At 37.0% G+C, this 21,565-nt stretch overlaps 1 protein-coding gene and 1 non-coding gene across 2 annotated transcripts in view; one reads left to right on the forward strand and one right to left on the reverse strand.

The window, feature by feature from the left end:
* The window catches only part of OVA9 (glutamine-tRNA ligase, putative / glutaminyl-tRNA synthetase, putative / GlnRS), a 33,733-nt gene extending 20,039 nt beyond the window's left edge, over window positions 1–13,694 (reverse strand). Inside the window, exons 1-11 of the mRNA XM_006843998.4 lie at window positions 13,498–13,694; window positions 13,259–13,396; window positions 11,711–11,761; window positions 11,539–11,610; window positions 11,134–11,233; window positions 7,367–7,462; window positions 4,777–4,838; window positions 4,530–4,625; window positions 4,279–4,374; window positions 2,069–2,221; window positions 1,928–1,983 (exon numbers count right to left, since the gene is read on the reverse strand). Coding sequence (XP_006844061.2) covers window positions 1,928–1,983; window positions 2,069–2,221; window positions 4,279–4,374; window positions 4,530–4,625; window positions 4,777–4,838; window positions 7,367–7,462; window positions 11,134–11,233; window positions 11,539–11,610; window positions 11,711–11,761; window positions 13,259–13,387 — 911 coding nt within the window. The 5' untranslated portion in view covers window positions 13,388–13,396; window positions 13,498–13,694. The remainder of the gene's footprint in view (window positions 1–1,927; window positions 1,984–2,068; window positions 2,222–4,278; window positions 4,375–4,529; window positions 4,626–4,776; window positions 4,839–7,366; window positions 7,463–11,133; window positions 11,234–11,538; window positions 11,611–11,710; window positions 11,762–13,258; window positions 13,397–13,497) is intronic.
* A 5,630-nt stretch (window positions 13,695–19,324) lies between these two features.
* Window positions 19,325–19,431, forward strand: LOC148780240 (U6 spliceosomal RNA). Its single transcript, XR_016043478.1, has one exon. It is a non-coding gene; the product is annotated as a U6 spliceosomal RNA (small nuclear RNA).
* Window positions 19,432–21,565: the final 2,134 nt, after the last annotated feature.

Below are 21,565 nucleotides of genomic sequence, written 5' to 3' on the forward strand. Positions count from 1 at the left end.
GAAAGTATCAATGTGTGTGAAAATGGGTACAAAGTACGAATAAGAAATTCCATCGAAGGCCACAAAATCTAACACAAAGATGAAAATTTTCGGAGACAAAGATAACAATGATGTAATCAAGTCATGATTAGGCCAAGATTACAAGGCTACCCACAATAGTGAGTATCCTTGAGCCCACTGTTGATACCAACTGTATGGAGAATCTAAGCACGTCGATTCAAAGGCACAATTTGTATTAAGAAAGAGGAATTGGCAAATTAATTTGGCCCTTTCAAGGAATATTGAACTCTCGTTTGAGCCTCTAGCTTTGTTGGCTTGGGACTATGTCTGTGAAAAATATTCTTTGTAGCCAGTAAATATTGATGAGGGTCCCTCATTGTGGTTAAATCGCATAGTAAGGACACTTCTTGTCATTAAGATTTTAGATGTACTTGTTCGTTTTTGTTTTGCTGTATTTCACATTCCACATAGTTGTGCACGGCGCAGCTCATTTGATTGACTAGGATAGGGTTGGGATTGCAAGATTTCTGATGGCATTAAGAGGATAGTCATTGATCTTAATGAAAAAAATTGGGAAAATTATAGATACCCCCCCCCCTCCCCCAAAAAAAATCAACTTTCTAGACATCCTACCCGCCGATACTTTTTCTCTTACACCCTAGACCCCAATACTATTTTTCTTGTACTGATCCCCCCAATCAAAAAGTCAATGAATTTGGAACCAAAATACCCTTTTCAAATGTTTAGTCACGTACTCTCTCACTTTCTCTCTCCACCCCCCCTCTCTTTCTCTCTCTACCCGCCCTCTCTCCACCCGCCATCTCTCTCTACTCTCTCTCATTCTCTACAACTGCCCTCTCTCTCTCATTTTCTCTATCTTTTTCTCCCTCTCCACCTGCAATCTCTCTCTACTCGCCCTCTCTCTCATTCTCGGTTTCTCTCTCTCATTCTCTCTATCTTTCTCTAAATCTCTCTCTTCTACCTGCCCTCTCTCTTTCTCTCTCGACCTGGACTATAGAATTCTCCAGCACCCAGAAATTTTTTTGGCAGTGCAGAAAATTTTTGTGCCGGACCACAAAAAAAAATTTCGGTCCGACTCCTAATGTGTTGAACCGGTACAATTCCAACAAATTCCATCCAATCAATTGTAATGCGGTCCAGCACCCAGTGTGCCGAACTGGTATAATTCCAATAAATTCCAATCAATTGTAATGTGGTCTGACACTCACTGTGACAGATCGAAAATGTTTTGCGATCAGGCACAAACTTTAATTCCGGCACTCACTGTGCCTAACTGCATTACAGGCCTACATATTATTATTTTTCTGAGTGGTCTGGTACAGTGAGAGAGAGAGAAAGGCAGAGAGAGAATGAGAGAGGTAGAGAAAGAGAGAATGAGAAAGGGAGAGTAGAGAGAGATGGCTGGTGGAGAGAGAGGGAGAAAAAGATAGAGAATTAGAGAGGGCGGGTAGAGAGAGAATGAGAGAGGGAGTAGAGAGATGGCGGGTGGAGAGAGAGAGGGAGAAAGAGAGAAGCGGGTAGAGAGAGAAAGAGAGAGGGGGTGGAGAGAAAGAGAGAGGGCACGTGACTAAACATTTGAAAAGGGGAAGAGAGAGGAAAGGGTATTTTGATCTCAAATTCATTGACTTTTTGACTTGGGGATCAATACAAAAAAAACAGTACTGGGGTCTAGGGTGTGAGAGAAAAAGTATTGGGGGGTATAGTGTATAGAAAGTTGATTTTTGGGGGTTTTAATTTCCCCAAAAAAACTTTTACTTGACAAGAGAATATTATGAAGAGAATAGTCCCACCAGTCCCCTTGAACAAAGATACATAAGATCACAGAAAAACACTTGCATGAATAGTAATACATCCCTATTTATCAAACCAAAAATACGCAAAAGGTAAAATACACGTTCAAGCTTACCGTAGATAACAGCATCCATCCCTCTCCTTTGCCAAACCAAAGTCAATATATAAAGCCTGTAGAGCATTTGTCTTAGCCTTACCCAAGAGAAAGTAATAATTACACACTTGCCACTATCTTCTATAAAGGGTCTGGAATTACCTTGGCATGACCAATGTGAAGATACCCATTCGGCTCTGGAGGAAAACGTGTATATACTCTACCACCTGTTACCTTCAAGTGCTTCTCAAGCTTTTCCTTTGTATTGTGCGGCCTCCATATGGTACCATTACTAAAGAAGATCTCAGTATGCACCTGGTAAACACACGAGGAAGATTAGGTGCAGAGACATTGATTTCTCTCAGTAACAAACCAATCTGAGTGCCAGTATTTTTTAAATCAAGGAGTAGAACAAGCTATGAAAATTCAATATCACAAAACCAGTGAACAACAAAAGGGAAAGAGACAATGACAGGATATTCTTTGAAATGAGGGATGTGTCAGAACTATAGTGGCTCCACTCAGGAGCATGAAAATTTTTCTAGCAGGACAGCTTGAAAGTCAAATATAAGCGGGATAATCATTTGATCTTCAATCATACATGAACATCAAAAAGAATATGTTGAGGAAAATAATTCAATAAGAGCACCCATTACTCGGTTTAGCCCACCAAGCTTGGTCAGTAAATGCGTGGGCTCTGTCAAAGCTCACCCAGTCAAAAATCGGGCCCGTTCCAGAGCAGATTTCAGCAAATACTTACAAATACATCCACATTTTGCTGAGCATGGTCAACCCAGACAAGTCATCAAGATATACAGGCTGATGTAGACAGAACTTTCTAAAGAAAGAAATCTGCTCAAGCCTGCTAAGGTATAGCCTGATGTTACTTTCTGATATATTAACATCATCTGTATTTCTTCTATAGATGTATTTATACAAGTAAATGGTAAAATATCTTATGTTTAATTGGTACACAGCTAAGTACGTGTTTCACTAACATGAGACCAAGATCTATTTAGGGAAAGAACATGATCTATATGATCATAGAAAAAATGTCGTCACGAGTGCCATCTTCCGAAAAACTGATGGATGGTGATAGACAGAAAGTGGAACCCCCCACTAAATCATTTCATGCTCTCATGAGTCCCTCACATCATTGTCTGCCTATTCATTGGATGGTTATGACACAAAGAAAAGAGTTTTTCTGAAATCATATGGATCGTAGTGAAGTTTCCAATCTATTTAACCCTATCTCAGTTTTACAATTTCTGTAATCATATGGATCGTAATGAACTTTGCAATCTATTTAACCTATCTCAGTTTTACAATCACACCTCTCCTCCCTCGAAGTGCATGCAACACATATGCTCAGCTTAAAGGCCACCTCAAGCCAACCTACTCACGACTCAAATTAAATACAATGTTCAAAAGGCAGCCGAAGGTGGGCACCCAGATGCCTAGACAGCCTAGAATGAGAGTGCAATACATGTGATGGAGAGACTGGGAGAGAGAAGGGTGTGTGTGGGGGAGAGTGACAGCAAGGGGGGGGGGCACACGAGTTGTAAATAATGAAGCGAGATAGTGTGCCATAAATGTAATGGAGAGAGAGTGCAATGAACAGAGATTGCCATAAATGCAATGGAAAGAGTGCAATAGATGCTATGCCTTTTTATCTCTCTATCATTGTTTTTTCTTTTTCTTTTTCATTTTTTTTTTTAACCCCTGCTTTTTAAGCCAACGCACCCCACTTAGACAGGAGCCCAGGTATATGCCCGCATACGGCCCCTTCACTTTGGAAGGCTGCCTGGACCACCTTGGCGGCCAGGCGGTCGAATTTTTCATAGGATACTGTGTGATTCAGAAACTTTAGAACCTTGACAGAAAAATGCTATAAATGAAGCACATAGGCATTGAAGGGTAAAACATAGACCTCTGCAGCAACAACTAAAAGACCATTTAAAATACTTCCTGCTACAATTTACATAACAGACGATGAAAGAAGTTCCCTAGAAATACAGTGGAAGTTTCCTTAAAGCAGTGTAACCAGTAAATTATGGATTGGTAGAGACTAAATATGCAAAAAACAGTGCACAGATCATAGTTGTATAAAAGGCCCTAAGATTGAAGATTGAATACTACCAGCTGATAGATACCAGAAAAGTACACGTAATAGATGGATAAAAAGGAGAAAGCACATGAACATAGGAACATGAGTGGAAAATTTCTACATGAAGGAAAGTAAAGCCTCTCACAGTAGTACGGTCCATTATCTCTCTTTTATTAAGGAAAAAGTGAATAAGGGAAACTGAAAAATTTGTAATACACATTGTAATAGTGCCACTTATCTCTCACTTTTGAAGGAAAAGAGATACCTTAGTATTTTCCGCTGGTTGAGGAAATATAAGAAAAGGATTAACTTCTTCTTCAACAGGTTGCGCTGGAGAAGAATCCAAGGCACTCGCTTCACCCTAAAAAGAGCCATAACCTATATTAGCTGCTCTTTGCTTCCAAAATTGTATAGCCCCTTAAACAATTTTTTTTTAATTCTTTTTTTTTTTGGGGGGGAAGAATGGCGCCGACGTGATATTCAATTTCCAGACCTATAGAGAAGATCAATCCATACCTTCACAGGCTTCTCCTTCTTCTTTTTCATAGGTTTTTCATCATCAGCTGCCGTCCTCTCACCAAGTAAAGCCTTAAGCTTATCATCAATATATTGCTGGTTCAGACAAATAAATCAGATGCATTGCGACAAATCACTGAAAACCAGCTCCTTTTCAGAAAATCCACTGAAAACCAGCAGGTAGAATGTTTCTATGATACAAATCTTAATTGAAACTCATAACAATTAAGATCAACATAATCACCACCTTCAGAATTTTTGCATCAGCCCATGGCTGCCTCTTTCGAACTTGACCACAAAGATTACCAACTGAAAGAATAATAATAAGATATATTACTTCAAAGAATAGGACAAACAAGACCAATAAGAATCAGTCAATATATATGCTAATGGACTATAGGGATGAGCATTGCCAACTGTTTAAGGAACGACCACATTAACAGCTTATACATGCTACCAAGGTTTGAAAATTCGGCGATCCGGATTGGAATCACTTGATTTGGATCAAGAATCGGCTGGGGCGATCCATTTCTTGTCATATATCATCAACCAGTCGTGTCTCCCCCAAAACCGGTCGATGCTGACGTCAGTGAAACGGTTATGACGTCAGTGAACCAGCTATAATGTCCTTGAACCTGTTTGCTTTATTTTTAATATGTTTATAATTTTTCAAACACTTTTCTTTATTGTTTATGTGTTGTTTTATTTTTCAAACACTTTTTTTTAATTGCTTATTTGAAATATCCAAAAAAAATTAATATTTTTTAATAACATAGAGTGGTAGAGGGCCCACTCCATAATTTAAAACTCCAAAATATTTTTCTCCACAAGCCCTCTCTCTCTCTCTCTCTCTCTCTCTCTCTCTCTCTCTCTCTCTCTCTCTCTCTCCTAACAACCTATTCCACTAAATTTGTTCTATATAGCTTCTTTTAAAATACAAAACTCTTAAGTTAATACAAAAAAAAAAAAAAAATTGAGTTAGAGAGATTCATTTTATTGTCATGAGTTGCATTTTAAATTTCATTTTGACTATAAAATGAACTTAATAGATAACAAACACTCAACATAAGACAGATTCTCAATTTCAAATTGAAGAAATTGATTTTGAGCTTTTGAAGCCTAGAGTAGATCGTCCATCAGACAGAATAGTCAATCTTGGAGATGGATTTCATTTGGAACAATTTTTTCTCCAAATCAATTATTCGTAATGATTGGCCTGAAAGACTATTCGAGAGTTTTTGGGTCAAACAAATCCTCTAATATGGTCTTTTGGACATGGGACCAAATGTACAATTTGGTCTCACGGGACCACCAAATATCATAACTCAATGGTGGAAAGTCAACCCGAAATAGTGGTCACCAGCTTAAGTGTGGGTGCCCTAAACCCAAAAGAAGCCTTGCAATTTTGACTCTCAACAAATACAGGATGAGAATAGATGAGAAGCTGATGGGATCGATATGAGACGGGTAAAGATGACTTTGTAGGGGTGGAATTCTATCCTAGGATGAAAAATAACTCTAAATGAGTGTTATGACCAATTCTCTAAATAACTCAACTATAGATCTCATGGAGCAGCATGCCTAATACAAGCAATTCAGTAGGGAGTGGTGCTTTCCATGATAGATGAATGAGTAATGCGTAAGAACCCTCCCTGAAAGGGAACCGGAAGAGATCACCAATAAAAAACAGACTATAAAACAAGAGGAGGGAAGCCCATGGCTGTGGTTTAAGATATGGATTGTCAGTTTGTCAAATTCTCTTATTTAGTGTTTTCAACGACAGAAGATTGATGATGCATAACAACCTCCCATTGAAAGGGGAACAAGTGGAATTGGTAACCAATAAAACATAGGTAAAAAATAAAAGCAGGAAGTCCAAGGAGGGAAATGCAATGATGGAGTTAGTTGGAACAATAATATGAAAATGGAATAGTAACAGGGAGCACATAATGGAGGGATGTAGAATCTCTTTTTCTTTTGACCATACTACATTACAAGTATTTCTTTTGCAAAGAAGGATAACCAAATTCACTGGTTTAATGAGATGGTTTGCCCTATTGTCCTGTAAGAGTGCAAACAATAGAGGCAAATTTGACTACAAATATCATGAATATTATGATGGAGTCTCATGATGAAGACAAAGTGAGAATCCAACAATAAGGGCACACAGAGGTATCAGATTCATTGGGGTATACAGTAGTGATGACAGCAGAAAAAACAAAAAGAAAAAAAAAGTGTGAGTTCATTCCATTCCAACACCTCAAATTTGTTGTGGGATGGCAAGGAAGAGATTATATATAATGAATTGGTCATGAAGGGTAGTTTTAATTCTATTAACCAAAGATAGCACTTTTTTTTTTTTACATTTTAATATGCATCAACTTGTCTTTCTATCCCTTCTTCAACAAAACTTGTCTTTCTATCCATTTTTACAAAAACTCTTGAGAAAGGATCTCTGTTTCCATGTTCGTTTTATCCATCCAAGTCATATGCAGCAAAGAAACAATTTATTCAGCTTTTGGGATTTCCTGATGATAAGTTTGAAGTACAGCTCAAAGAAGTGTCAATCAAGTTTCTTGATGATAACTTTGTAGAAGTCTTCCAACTATGGTTCTATAATGAGTCACTGCTTGGTAACTACATGGAACCCACTTGAAACACATAATTTACTCCGAGGAATAAATGCTAGACAAACTAAGCATAGACACAGCTCCATAAGAAATTGAGGGGGGAAAAAAGCGAAAAGAGATGAATGTATCTCATGGCAAAGCAACAAGAGAATACATTCAAGAAAAGAACATCAGCCATTTCTAAAGCTGTTAAACAGAAATCCCCACCATTAACACGATAACGTTGTTCCAGTATGGTCCCCATATTCTCCTCCAAAACCATGTTCACAATATTTTCAATTTCTTCAGTGGAAATGTCAACCCCTGCAAGCCAGTGAAACATAAACAATTAAAGATACATCAAGAGTGGCATTTTCACATAGTCATGAAACAATTCCTGTGAGATGCATGAAATAATTGTTTCTTTTGAGTAAGAGATGCAAGGAATAACTTTATAACAAAAAAAGCCATAAACCAATAAACCTTACCATACGTACCATCAAGGCTAGCTTCTGATGATATCCATGAGAGCATCATGAAGAATTTTAAATTATTCACAAACCGTTCAATGTTCGTACTTCTGGTATATCTATTCACCCTAAAATTGAAGCAAATTACTTCTCTTTTATTTCTATCATTAGTAGAACCTCATAAAGTAATCAAAACAACCATAACCAACATGAGTTTCTCTGGTTTTCCAACCTTTTTTCTGATTGTTAACAGTGGGAATGAAACGCACTCTGGTTTTCCACTTAATATGCCAATGGGTCTCTGACGTGCGGGGGATAAAGTGAAGCCCATGTTTCATTTCCAACCAAACTTAATCATATGTATTCAGCAATTAGGTTGCAGAGGTGAACTAAGAAGCATAAGCATAGAACCCAAGAGTTCACAGTAGTAGCATGGACTTTCAGGATGTGTGCCACCATAGGAATGCTCCCTCACTAACCAAATACTGGAGGCACATCACAAAACTAGAGCATCAACAACGAACTGTGACATGAAAATAGTAGCCATTGGGGGCGTAATGGGTTGGATCTAGGTCAATGGTCCCAACCGGGATGAGACCCACTCAATATGGGGACGCAAACCCAGACAGGTCTAGCTACAGTAGAGTAGGACCCAACCCAAGACAGGGTCAGTGCACCCAGACCCAACCCGAGATGGCATGGTCTGCTCCAGCATAAGCAACTATGAAACTAAAGAACAGATTAAGCGGTTTATGTACCATCATTGTTGCACAACTAAATAAGGAATCTAAATCAAAGAGAAAAAAGAAGGAACCATATTCAACTATTCAACGTAGAAAATAACATCCTTCAAAAAAACCAATACACTGCACAACCCAATAGGGTTTCAAACAGAAAATATCACTGTTCTTCCATTGACTGTGTGCATATCTTGAAGAACCATGAGAAGAATCAAAGGATCCAACAACACTATGAACCCAAAACCCTAGAGCCATCCTTCATTCTTACATATGACAAACTTCCCCATATATGATGAAATAACCCTTCATGATATCCTCTGCAGTTTCCCATAAAACCCCCCAATAAGGAGCTTCCCTTGATCTAAATCTAAGGCTTATTGCTTGATTATTGCAGATATGCGCCCCATGTTTCTATTGAGAGTTGGATGGGTAGAGAGAGAGACAAGCAAGTTTATGGCTTCTTACTTGAAAATCATAGAGATTTTCAGCACTTTTTTTTCTCTTCTGGGGAGTTAGAAAAGTAGAAAGAGAGGAGGAGGATCTGAATTTATAGCTTCTTTCTTAAGGATTGAAAAGATTTTTGCCTTCTTTCTTCCCCCTTTCAGGAGGTCCGAATATGAGAGTGCAGCGAGAAAAAGAATTCCATATCTAGGAAAAGAATGATGAACAGATGAGATCTAGAGAAAAAGAAACTAATGGAATATAAATAGGGGTTAACAAGAGTTGGAATACCAAGTTTCTAACATAGTTACATGGGTTGATCAATTTTTTTATTTTAAAATAAATTAACTTACTTAAAATTAACAAAAGAATGGGTATTAGGACCCAGTCCAGATCACCCAGAACCCGGACCCAGCCGAGTAAGCAGCAGGTTCCATGGTCCCACGCCCACAACCGGAATTAGGGAACCAAACCAGGACCTGGTTCAGGTTGACTCAGCAGACTTCCAAGTCAACCCAACCCAGTCGACAGCCCTACAGCCATCAGGGCCAAGTAAAAAGACTTTCAATTAGCATTTTATTTTTTTTGAGGAAAAACTTTCAATGAGCATGTTGTCCTTCAATTGACACCTTGCTCTCAATAAGGAAGTTCAAATCCTCTGAATTACAGTGAAATTAAGAGCCTCCAGACCTCAAAGCTCTTGAATTGTTGAAAAAACCAATGGCAAACATTCTTGTAGAGACCATTCATAGATTAATGGACCCGTCTCATATAAACTCTCCTACATACCAAGGTAAGTATGGCAAATATTCTCTTATTGATTGGCACTAACTTCTAGAATTTATAAAACTAAAAATTATTAGATGTCCCTGGCTAGAACCTTGTAGGAAAGGTCATGGACCCGGTCCGGAACCTCAATCCCACGGTTCCAGCAAGGGACCTTGGATGGAACGCACATCCCTATATTGTGATCCTCATTTTTAGTGGGTTTGAACCGTGATTCTCAAGTGTAAGATGCAGTGCATATGATGCTTTCTCTACTCGGCACTGATTCATATGCACCAATTCTTGTTTGTACCCAATGATAATGTGAACCACCACCCCCCCCCCCCCCCCCCCCCCCCCGGCGGCTAAATAGTGGTGGTAATGTGAATCTAAACATAATTTGCAATCCCTTATAACTCACTGCTGCAATTCCTGCATCAATGAATTGATATTCCCTATGACAAGGATCAAGGTCCCTTGATATAGGACCGTACAGACAACGATCTTAACCACAAGGATCTTCCAGCCATCCACAGTTCAGTAGACCCAAAGCAGTTCCTGCCACCGGGAACGCACCCAAACCCAACAACTATGGTTAGAACTAGGAAGTCAAGGAAAGAAAATTATGAATTATCATGGCCCCCACACAAGAGAAACAAAAAGTTGCCAAGATTGTCAAACAGAGCATTACAGTCTGCTCTTAGCCAAAAAAAGTTGCCGAGATTGTCAAACAGAGCATTACAGTCTGCTCTTAGCCAAAAACCTTATAAAAGGCAAGGCAAAACTGATGGATCTGCAAAGTGCCATATTAATGTAAGAGGTAAGACACCAAGTCTGACCCTTACCTAAATTTTAGTCCAATGCCAAAGCTTAGTTAACTAAGGTGAATCCCAGACCTCCAAATCAAGCTGTACTGAGTTCCCAAACCAAGTTTTCAAACACGATATATGTATCTGCACACACAGATACAGATAGGAAGCATAAAATGATTCATATTGAATATCTTTTCTGCACCATGAAAGATTTTTAGCCTACATAAATATGATTGGATAAACAACATCAAACCAAGTAATGATGAAAGCACCTTGTCAGTTTAGAAATAATCAAATTAACCTTTTTATTCCAGTTGAGACTCAAAGTTTAGACATTGGATCAAGATTCCTTTGCCCAATAGTCACCACAATTAACGTAAACAGATCCCAACCAAGTGTCACATGATCACATAATGCAACACGGCCCTTAGAAGTTGGGCTTTCGGATAAAGGTTGTGCTTGTATGATAGAAGCACTCCTTTGGTTTTAAATGTTTTTTCTACAACTACCATATCAACAACCAAATATTCCTCCAATTGTTATCAATCATCCTATAGAAAGAAAATGTTGACCCAAAAATAAAAAGCATTGAATAGTGTGACTGGATGCATTTTTCATATTGCAAAGTACTACAACAACTAGATTGACCTTACAGAGGATGCAATATTTTGTCATAATAACACATAATCTAGGGTGTCCAAGAAACCAACTCTTATATAGCAAACTGAAAAAAGTATAACCACGGAACAAAAAGATCAGGGACATACCCACACCACAAGCTTCTTCAAATTCTTTCACGTTGAAGCTTTCTGGACCACTATTAGCCAGAAAGGACAATGCAGAATCTAACTGCGCAGACGTTTTTATCTGCAACAACAATTAAAAGTCATGAGACTTTCTTAAAGGCTAATTTGAAATATCATGACAATCATAAGCATGTAAGTTTTTATAAAAAGCTATTTTCTCATAATTAGAAGTTTACGCCAAGCGTCACAGCTATCTTGTTATGATGGTTCCAATGAAGAAAATGTACGAAGAATATTATTTCCCTTTGGTCACAGTGAGCTATTGCAGTAAGCTAAACTTGGGGCACACCCTCATGAAGTTCATAACTTAACAGAAATAAATGCAACATAACAAATATAGAACAGATAACAAATCAGAAGTTGTACCTTGGATGATGCTATGTATTCGAGCAAAAATGGCCGATGAACAAGTGCATTGGCCGGAAATTTAGTCCCAACCTGTTGACATGGTTAAAAAAGTTTAGCAGCTAAACAAATAAATTTAGAAGTAGAAACAAATATGTTGGTGCAGAATTCAGTAAGACTAAAGAGCACATACCATGTAAAGTAGATTTCCAACTGACTTACTACATCCATCTGCAACTCCAGCCTGCACAAGATTTTTCACCAAAAAGAGAAGAATAAACAAAGACAACACACTACTGCTACCATATCCATTTAATATATTCTATTTAAAATTCTAATTTATGTAATAAGTTCTATTTATGAATGAAGTAACTTTTAGAGCATGGTTTCCATGTGTATAAACTTCGGTAGTAAACGTTTGTTAATTGTGCAAACAGTGTCTGAGAAAGTTTGTACAAAGGCAAATGCATATTTCAGAACTTATATTGCAGGAAACCAATCCACCCTAGCCCACTGGAATCTTCTGGAAAATCGTTACAACAACCTACCAACCTGTGCAGACCCAATTTCCTGGAGACCTGAGTGGTGCTGAAGTGAACGATAAAATGTCAAAAAAAAAAACATAAAAGATAACCAGCTTTAAAAAATTTGGAAGAAATAACTATATCAACCAAAAACAAATAATCAGGCACATTGCATATTTTGGAACTTATATGGCAAAGAACCCATCCACCCTAGGCCACTGGTTATCGGGGCATGTTGAATTGAACTATAAAATGTAAAAAAAAAAAGAAAAAAAAGATAAAGAGATTTAAAAAATCCAAACAAATAAAGCTATATTAACCAAAAACAAATAATTATCAATAACATGTAAAATATTTAAGATTCCGAATGACTCTTGATGTTGAACAACTTTTCTTTGTCTAGTATTTTTAACTCTTTCCCCCGAAACAAGTGTTTTAAAAATCAGAATCGGATCCTACACAGTTCCCCGGACACCCAAGTATTGCTGCTTCAGTTCTGGATCACCCAGTCCAATAGGATTCAACTCAAAAAGAAACTGGGAAAAAAGAAAAATAAAATCTTTAAAAACTTACACATTGAATATCTGTGGCTTTAACTACTTACAAATAATTTCGTCTTAAACAATATTGTTTAAATAATTAAATTTTTAAACCAAAATCAATTAAACTTTACCCATTCAAACAAAATCATTTAAACTTTGACTCGAAATCATTACAATTTTGAATCTTCAAAATTTTTGCCTGAAAAGTTACACAGAATCAAAAAAAATATATATATATCATTTAAAACTTTAACTCAAAGTTTCTTTTGAAGTCAACTTTAACTCAAAGTTTTGAATCAAATGTTAATCATTTTGATTCAATAAATTTCCACCCAAAAAGTTTCTGGTTTTCAGGCCTTTATTTCCTCCCACAAAGATTTTCAGGCAAAAATTTCTGGTTATCCACCCAATACTTCTCTGGTTTTCTGCCCTTTATTGTCTGGTTTTTTAATTACTGATCTTGAAAATATTTTCGAAAATTAAACCAGTCCTTCTTGACTTTTCAGCAAAATACAGCAACTTTCAGCCAGGAAAGAATGCCAAATTTTGCAGCTTTCAGCAAAGATAGCAAATTGCTACAAAAATGCAGTTTCATGACACTTCGCATCATTAAAATTAACCAAAAAATGCAACTATAATTCGCAGAAGAGGAGAAATAAATAGTCAATGAAATACCTCATGAATGACTGCAGTTAAATTCGAAGTGACCTTCGAATTGACGAGAGCATTGCGAGCAGTGCGCTCATCCAACCCAATCTTGACGAACAACTGCAACAACTCGTTGCCCTCATCCACACCCACCATTTTCTCCTCCTGCTCAGAAAACCCTACTTTGAATAATGTGTTTCACGATGAAAACAACTGAAGTTTGTAAAGAAACAATGGATGGTTGATGCTAAAGACGAGAAGCTCACAAATGGCAGACGAGACCCAAAGATTGCAGAAGAAGGGGACAGTGTGGATGAATATATGTAGAGAGAGAACTAGAAGATATAGAGAGAGAAAGAGCGGAGGCGGGAGAGTGCAGGAGCGGCGGAGGCGAAGCAGCGGTGACGGGATTTTACACGCGTTCTAGGGCAAAGCGGGTTAACAATTTAACGGCGCCAAACCCGAGTCTTGTGAGGGGTGGTCTATGAAGTATAAACCCGGAATGATATCATGCCTGGGATCATCGAAACTAGTGGACTTAGGCGATTCACGTGCGGTGCAAGATACGTGCAATGACCAATGAGTAAAGGGTGTGGTTAGCATAGAGCCGAGGCTCCAAACAATAAAAAAAAAACGCATCTTTAAATAGTGTCGAAAAATGCGGTTTTAATAATATAAATCTTTGTGATAACCCTAAAATATATTTTTATATAAAATTTAAAGCTTCAAAAATAGTATAGATCGAACAAATATATAAAAATCTTGAAAATTGGCGGTCCAAAAATATATTAGAAGGTGCACTATTTCCAAAACTTGAAACCCATTTTTTTCTCACGTCAATACATCTTGATGTCAATATGATCAATTTGTGGTTATTTGGGCATAAAAAAAAACCTCTTCTAATGAAATTTTTGAGGTGAACTCTAATTTGATTGCATAGAGCCTTGGCTCTATATAAATTTTTTCCATGTGTAAATGAGATAAAGAATAATAATGATAATTTTGGAAGTTAATCATAAATTATTTAAATTTTATATTTTAATTAAATATTGCATATATTTTGTCGTTTAATCCGTGTTTAAAAGCCTGGATTGATAGAGTGAATCGGTCATTATGGGAACCTACTTTGCATTGACGATCGTGCCAAGAGAATCCAAATAGAGTGGGGCGTGCCACCTTTTTGTGGCACATACGGGCCCCCACCCACGTGCTACATGGTGGGCCCATATGCACTATGGGCCCCCATGAATTTTTTATAAAAATATATTTTTTAAAAATTGAATATTTATAACTTTGTAATAACAATAACTGTATTTTTATAAGTTCAAAAATCACAAATAAAATATTGAGAATTTCATAAAAACTCAAATAATAAACTAAAATCATTTCAATAATAAAAATGAATACATTTAAATTAATATGATGGGAAAATGATCTATATGATTTTAGAAATCTAATATGTAATGATGAGGTACTCCACCTTCAACTGTAGACTACAGACCACACTAGCTTTATCGAACCCACCCAATATTTTCCATGACCCACAGTCCAAACAGGGGCTCATTAGCAAGTAACCAAAGTAAGGTCGATGAATCAAGGGGTCGCAATCCCAGTCTGTGGATTAGAGGTCCTCTCTTACAAATGAGTCAAAGGTCACCATGACCTGATGCGACCACAGCTCTGTGACGCATAGGGGTATCTCTCGCACACGCGTATGCTTCACCCAAAGGTGGATATCTGGTTTTCCAAAATGATCTATCTATACACATGCCATGTGATGGAACATGAATAATGTTTTGGGCCCCGTCTCAGTAGGCCTACCATCACACACACATAGTCCCTCGACTCTCTTATCTAAACATAAGCTTCGACCTTATCAAGGGCTGACCCAAAACCATCTTCGATTAATTATTTATGACCAAGTACATTGGGTTTTCCAACTGTCCTGCATATATCGATAAGCACAATCCGGTATAAGCAAAACATCATTTATTTAATATGGTCCTTGAGGGACCATACTCCCACTAAATTTAAGTTTCACTATAATGAAAGTATTTCAATACAAACTCATAAGTCCTTTAAATGCAAACTCATAAGTCCTTTAAATGCCACATAAACCCAACACTAAATGGCTAGGGACTTCCGTCTGAAGTTGGTGTATCCTGAAGTATATAGAAAATCCACTCAAAAACCGGTAGACAACATGATCATTTTTGTGGAAGGACAACATATATGATTTCCTTTCCATTAGAATAGTGGATCGTAATGTTGCAGATGAATATGCTTCCTTGTTGGCGGCTCTATATAGCTTTTGCTTTTACCCGAGGAAACCATATAGAATCATCTGGAGTTTAGAGGCGCATGGAGTGTTCTCCATTTGCTCTTTACATGAAGTGGTGAGCAGGTACAAATACATTCAGGACAAACACCATTTGGCCAAATTCTGGAAAAGTAATGTGCCCCTTGGAGTCAAGTCCTTTTATGTGGCTCCTTGCATTAAAATGTTGTTTATTATGAATCAGCTTCAGATGAGGGGGGGAATGATCATCACTAATGTTTGTCTTTTATGCAATGAGGATAAAGGAGGACGAGGAATTGATCCATGTTTCCTTGACTGCACCTATGCGGTAGCTATGTGAGAATGGCTTGCTTGTTTGACCAATTGGCATGGACCTTGGGCCTCGGATGTCCCTACTCTTATGCAACAGATTTGGAGCCCTCCTTTTGTGTCGTTGGGTATCAATCTTTAGAAAATTATTGTTGCAACCTCTCTTTGAAACCTTTAGAAGGAGAGAAACTTGAGAACGTTTAAAGGACAGGCCAGGGACTTTCTCACTGACTTGGGCCTATGCCTCTCTCCCATTATTAGTTGTCCCCAATTTGTCTTGCTTCTCACATCTCAGTGAGTTGTTGCTGTTAATAAAGACTCGTGCTCAACTTCATCGAGTTTTGACGAAGCCTCCTATAGGCCGGTTTAAAATAAAATTTGATGGTAGTGTTAGGGGACAACTCTCTGGTTATGAAGGCCTGCTTCAGGACCGTAATGGTTGTACGATATGGTCTTATTATGGCAGGCTTCACCCCTGAGAAATCAATGAAGTGGAGCTTTTGGCTATGAAGATAGGTGTCGGTAGATTTGACTAGATGCATTACAAAATTATTATTGAAGGTGACTCTGCCAATGTTATCACATGGTGTCTGAATCCGGATGTCATGCCTTAGAGACTTAGTGTAGTTATGGATGATATCTTTATGTTTATTAGGGGACGAGATCCGTTCTTTATTCATGTACATCGCGGCTACAACTCTGATGCGGATCTCCTGGCTAAGAGGGCTACTGCCCCACGATACCAACAGTTTAGCCTCTTAGCATTTTGGCTTTATGTTTCCTCTCCCTTTCTTTCCTTTGTTTCTTTTTCCTTGTTTTTCTTTTTCTTTTCCTTTTATAACTTTTTATTATCTTAATGAATTATCGCACTTATTAAAAAAAAAAAAAAAGAAAAGAAAAATACTCCAACTAAAGCCATGTGTTCACTTCAGTACCGCTGTGTTTGTACAAACACAAGAAATTAGAAAATGGACAATTAAATGTAGGGTGTAGTTGGCATACGGACCCTACATAGGTGTAGAGGTATGGTGCCTTTCAAATTTTATCATGGTATATAATTTTGAAGTAAAATGTTATTAGGATTATCTCAAAATCTATTTTCATATCTAATTATAAAATTTTAAATTTAAAAAATGGTTAAAATCAAGTAGATCAATAAACATATGAAAATCTTGAAAATGGATGGTGTAGATAATATGTTGTAAAATGCACTATTTTTGTGACTTAAAATCTTTTTATTTTTCATAGTCATACATATCGATATTGAGATGATCAATCAAAGGGGTTTTCAACATTAAAATTACCTTTTCCGATGGATTTTTGAGGGGCATCAGTAGTTCTACATTATAAGGTAGCATCCTCATATAAACTTTTCCTTATATGCATGGGCGCAAAGATTGGTGAATATTTTTTTCCACAATCTTGATTTTTATATTTCCTTTTTTTAAAGATTTTTTTTTAATAATATCCCTATGATTCAATTTTTTTGGATCCATTTTTCTATACTTTTTAAAATGATTTAGAATGTTGATTTTGGTTTTGTTTATCATAACTGCATTTATTTTATTTCTTTCATTTTTGTTCTTTTAAAAGTAAATTATTGGGCATTTATTACATTGATTCTATTTTTAGTTCCAGTTACTCAAGGGACTCGCCCGAGTGACCCCCCTCGCCGTGGCAAGTTCGTAACATGGTTTATAACTCATAACAAGAAGTTTCATGACATGTCTTTCTCATTTAATCACAAAGTCAGCCTACCTTGTAAGTTTATATCTGAATCAATTGATCCGCTTCATGAAGCAAGGAGAATGGTATCAAATTCGAAATCTTCATCGACGAAGAAGCCCCATGAAACCTGGGTCTTGCAGCTTTAATCACATTGAATCTCTTCTTTATCTCTTCCCTCTTTTGAGTCTAACATTTGTTTCACAGTTCTATCTATCTACGCATGACAAACCAGCCAATAAATTGTTTTGACTATATACATGGCTCTTTGATCCATACGCGACATTTAAATTACATGACTTTCAGAATCGTTGATTTGGATTGGAAACAACCATCTAATTGGAGATTGGCAACCGACCAAGTTAATTTTCTTTAGAGTCAATAATCAGCTCGACCTTCACTAATTTGTAGCTTATCAAATAAATTTGTTTGAAAGACTATGTTCCTCGATCTATAGCTCCAAGCATTTTTTTTTTTTTTTTGCTTTTTCCATATTTATTTTCATTTGGGATTGCCGCTCCGGCCGATCCAGATTGTTCCAACTGTGGGGATCTAGAAACCCGTCTCCGGATTATAAAACACTATTACATGTACACACCACGAGACATGAATTTCTCATCATCGAAAGTGTAAGATCATTGTTTAGTAGAATGGATGGTGTTGATGTGGAGAGACGTGGTTTCCTTGATAGATCTTGGCCGTGCAATAAAACAGATTATCCGCCTTATGAATATCACGTCCTAAGGCAAAAGACAAGGGGCAAAATAGTCATATGGGAATTGAAATAGTTAGGCTATTTTGGTCATTTTTCGCGTATCAACAGAAAGGCGTGAATGCTGCCAAAAGGCTCAAGAACGCGTATTTCGGACAAAGGCCGGCCTAAGTCCAAAGCAAATAATTTACGAAAAGGTCCTCCGATTTTTTTAGACTTTATCATAATACCCCTACACATTACCGACCCTAAGGCACCAACCGAAACTTGATACCTTATTCATTAATCCTAATGAGGGAGGTTTGTGTAAGGTGCTAACCTTACAAAGTACAAAGCCTGCCTCTAATTTTTCGTTGTGTTAGAAACCTTATGGTGGTTTTTAAATTTTTAGGAACCGGTTTCTATGCATCAAGCGTGCATATAGAAATGAGATCTCTTAATAAATCTGTTATTGAGATAGATTTTAAGTCTTAATTTCTAAAGACATGTAATCTCTAATATTGTGATCATGAATATAAAAAATAAATAAATTTAAAACCTAGAAATAATAATTATTGTGAGAAAACAGTTGGACCGTTAGTTTCCATTGTTTTAAATGGAACAACTACTTGCATCCCTCTTTAAGATGGATGCTTTACTCTTTATGGTCCGCATATGTAGAAATGCAGTCCAACTCGAATGAAACAATTTTTCAAATATTTGTTCAATATTAATTATGAAATTTAAAATTTCATAAGCAGTGAAGAGCAAGCAACTTTATAAGCATTTGAAATTTTGAAAATAGACGATCCAAATAACTTGTTGTAGGATACTTTATTTTTAGGACTTTGAATTATTTTTTTCCTTTATAACCATATATCTCGAGGTCGAGATGATCAATTACAAAGTTTTTCAACTTCATGACACTCTTTTTTGGATTTTGGAGCTACACATTACTTCTATGATATAAAGTTGCAACCTTAAATAAATTTTTGCTGGTCACCAAATCACGAAACATGCTTATCTCAAAATTCCCCTCCCCACCCTCTTTTTATTACGACTGATATTGAAAATTCCTCTCTGGTTCTATGCGAAAAAATTGGAACAATATATAGAAGATTACCATGGTTTTGTGCAAGGATAACATGCACAAATCAAGAAATGTCTAAATTTTGGTCAATGGAAAATAAAAAACAAAGTTGAAAATCTTAATGATTACTATTGTTTGTATTGGCAGTAAAAAATGAATTGTATCCACTTACTTTTGATGCAAAAAATTCACAATCATCATTGACCACTAGATTTTAAATCGGGTGGTTGAGGATTTCTCATTGTTTAGGCATAAATCCAAAACAAAATTCTCAAATATTGCGACACACTTTCATATATTGGATTTCGCATTCAAAAATGTGATTGGTGACATCCTTGTATAAAAAATAAATGGTCATATCATATACAATCTTGATAAAAAGTCATCATTATTCATGTGAGTAAATAAATGATTTGCAGCCCTGAAAAACAATCCAAATTATATCTAGCTTTGAATTGCTCAAAGTAAAAAATAGCCTTAATTTTTTTGTTGAAATTTTGCCGTAGACAGACAAAAGATGTTTTGCAAACGTTCAAAATAATAATAAAAAATTCATGTATTACGTGAAAGAGTAAATGTGCAATTTGCTCCTACAGGTGCATGCTATACTTGTCCCTAAAATGTAAGAAGAACCGGAAAAAGATTAGATTCGGGCTAATGGTTCGTGGAACAAGAAAAATACAAATCCAAGGTTTGAGCATATGGTTTAGTGGCCACAAAAGCTACATTATTCAAATGTCAAGGAACCCACCCAAAGGAAAAAAGCTACAAATATTAACTAGATGCTTGTTTGTAAGTTTGTAATAGCTTAGAGAATACATCTAATTTATTAATTAGATAATATTTTGCTTTTAAAAAAAAAAGTGTTTGATGATCATATTGTATTTTGATAAGTTTATTGAAATTAAATAAAAATAGTAAAATATTCAATAATTCATCTTGTATATACATTTTAACAAATGATGACAACGGTGTTAGACATTGTGCATCACTTGGGATGCTGTCAAAGCAGGGCCGGCATGGGGCTGAGCTAGCGTTGGCCCTAGTTCTTATAGGGTGGACCGGCCATGCACCGGCAGGCTCAGATTGGGAGGCACTAGCCCGGGCCCTATCAACGCCAGGCCAGGTCAAATGAAATAAAAAAAACAAATTGAAGAAGGAAAAATAAAAAAAGAGGACTGGCAAGGGCTAAACTAGGCTAGCCTTGGACTAGCCCTATCTTCGGGTTATGGTTGCTTGGCCCTCGAGCCACATTTTGTGGCTCGAGCCCTAATTTTTTAGGCCCGAGCTAACATGGTCTGCCTAGGCCACCCCTACTATTAGGCGGCATTTGCGGCACGACACTTGGTGCTTGCAAGGACCTGGCTAAGGCCTGCAACAGTCATGTTGGGTCATCATGATGCTGTCATGGTGCGCAGTGCGCCAATGATCGTGGTAGAGGCCGGTTGCCAAATGTTTGTTAATATTTTGAACAAATCTTAAACATGTGTTTATATAAAACCATGACTATATCATCGAGGAGTTTTTGTAGTAGTGTACCCTTTTGTACCTTTAAAGAGATTGAATAAAATTGGGCCATGGCCCTTTTAAACACTTGGGTCCCTACGCATATGTGCTCAATTGTGTGTGGTGCTGGCGTAGAGGTTGAACTTGGATCGAAGTAGTCAGTGAGTCAAGGCTGCATGAACAGCCTAGCAAAAACTAGCCACCCTGCGGCTCCCAAGTCCCAACTACTAGTTCCAACTAGGAGTGAGAATTGACCCCATCCGCATCCAAAACTTAGATTTTGGACCCTATTCAGATTTGGATCCAGATCTAAAAAGATCTGAATTGAAAATTGGATCAAATCAAGGTTCAGGTGGATCTAGATTTATTTTTTTTAAATAGTAAATTTTTATTTTATATATATAATTTTTTAAAATAGTACATACATAATCAGGATCAGGATCTGGATCCAGATGTATACTATTCAGATTTAGATATGGATATGATACATAGTATTCAGATTTGGATTCAAATCCAAATATCTAGGATCCCGTTTGAACCCAGATCCGATTTAGATCCAATGTAAACTATTCAGATTTAAATCCAAATCTAGTCGGATCTAGCCCCAATTCGACCCGTTCTCACCCCTAGTCGTAACTACTTACACCTCTACAATTGCAACATTTTCATAAAGAAAAGGTTTTACATAAGGTTGAGACCCTTAACAATCAAATT

This window comes from Amborella trichopoda, chromosome 10 (assembly GCF_054954075.1).
Source record: "Amborella trichopoda isolate Santa Cruz 75 chromosome 10, AtrichopodaSantaCruz75HAP2 v2.0, whole genome shotgun sequence".
NCBI classification, from domain to species: domain Eukaryota; kingdom Viridiplantae; phylum Streptophyta; class Magnoliopsida; order Amborellales; family Amborellaceae; genus Amborella; species Amborella trichopoda.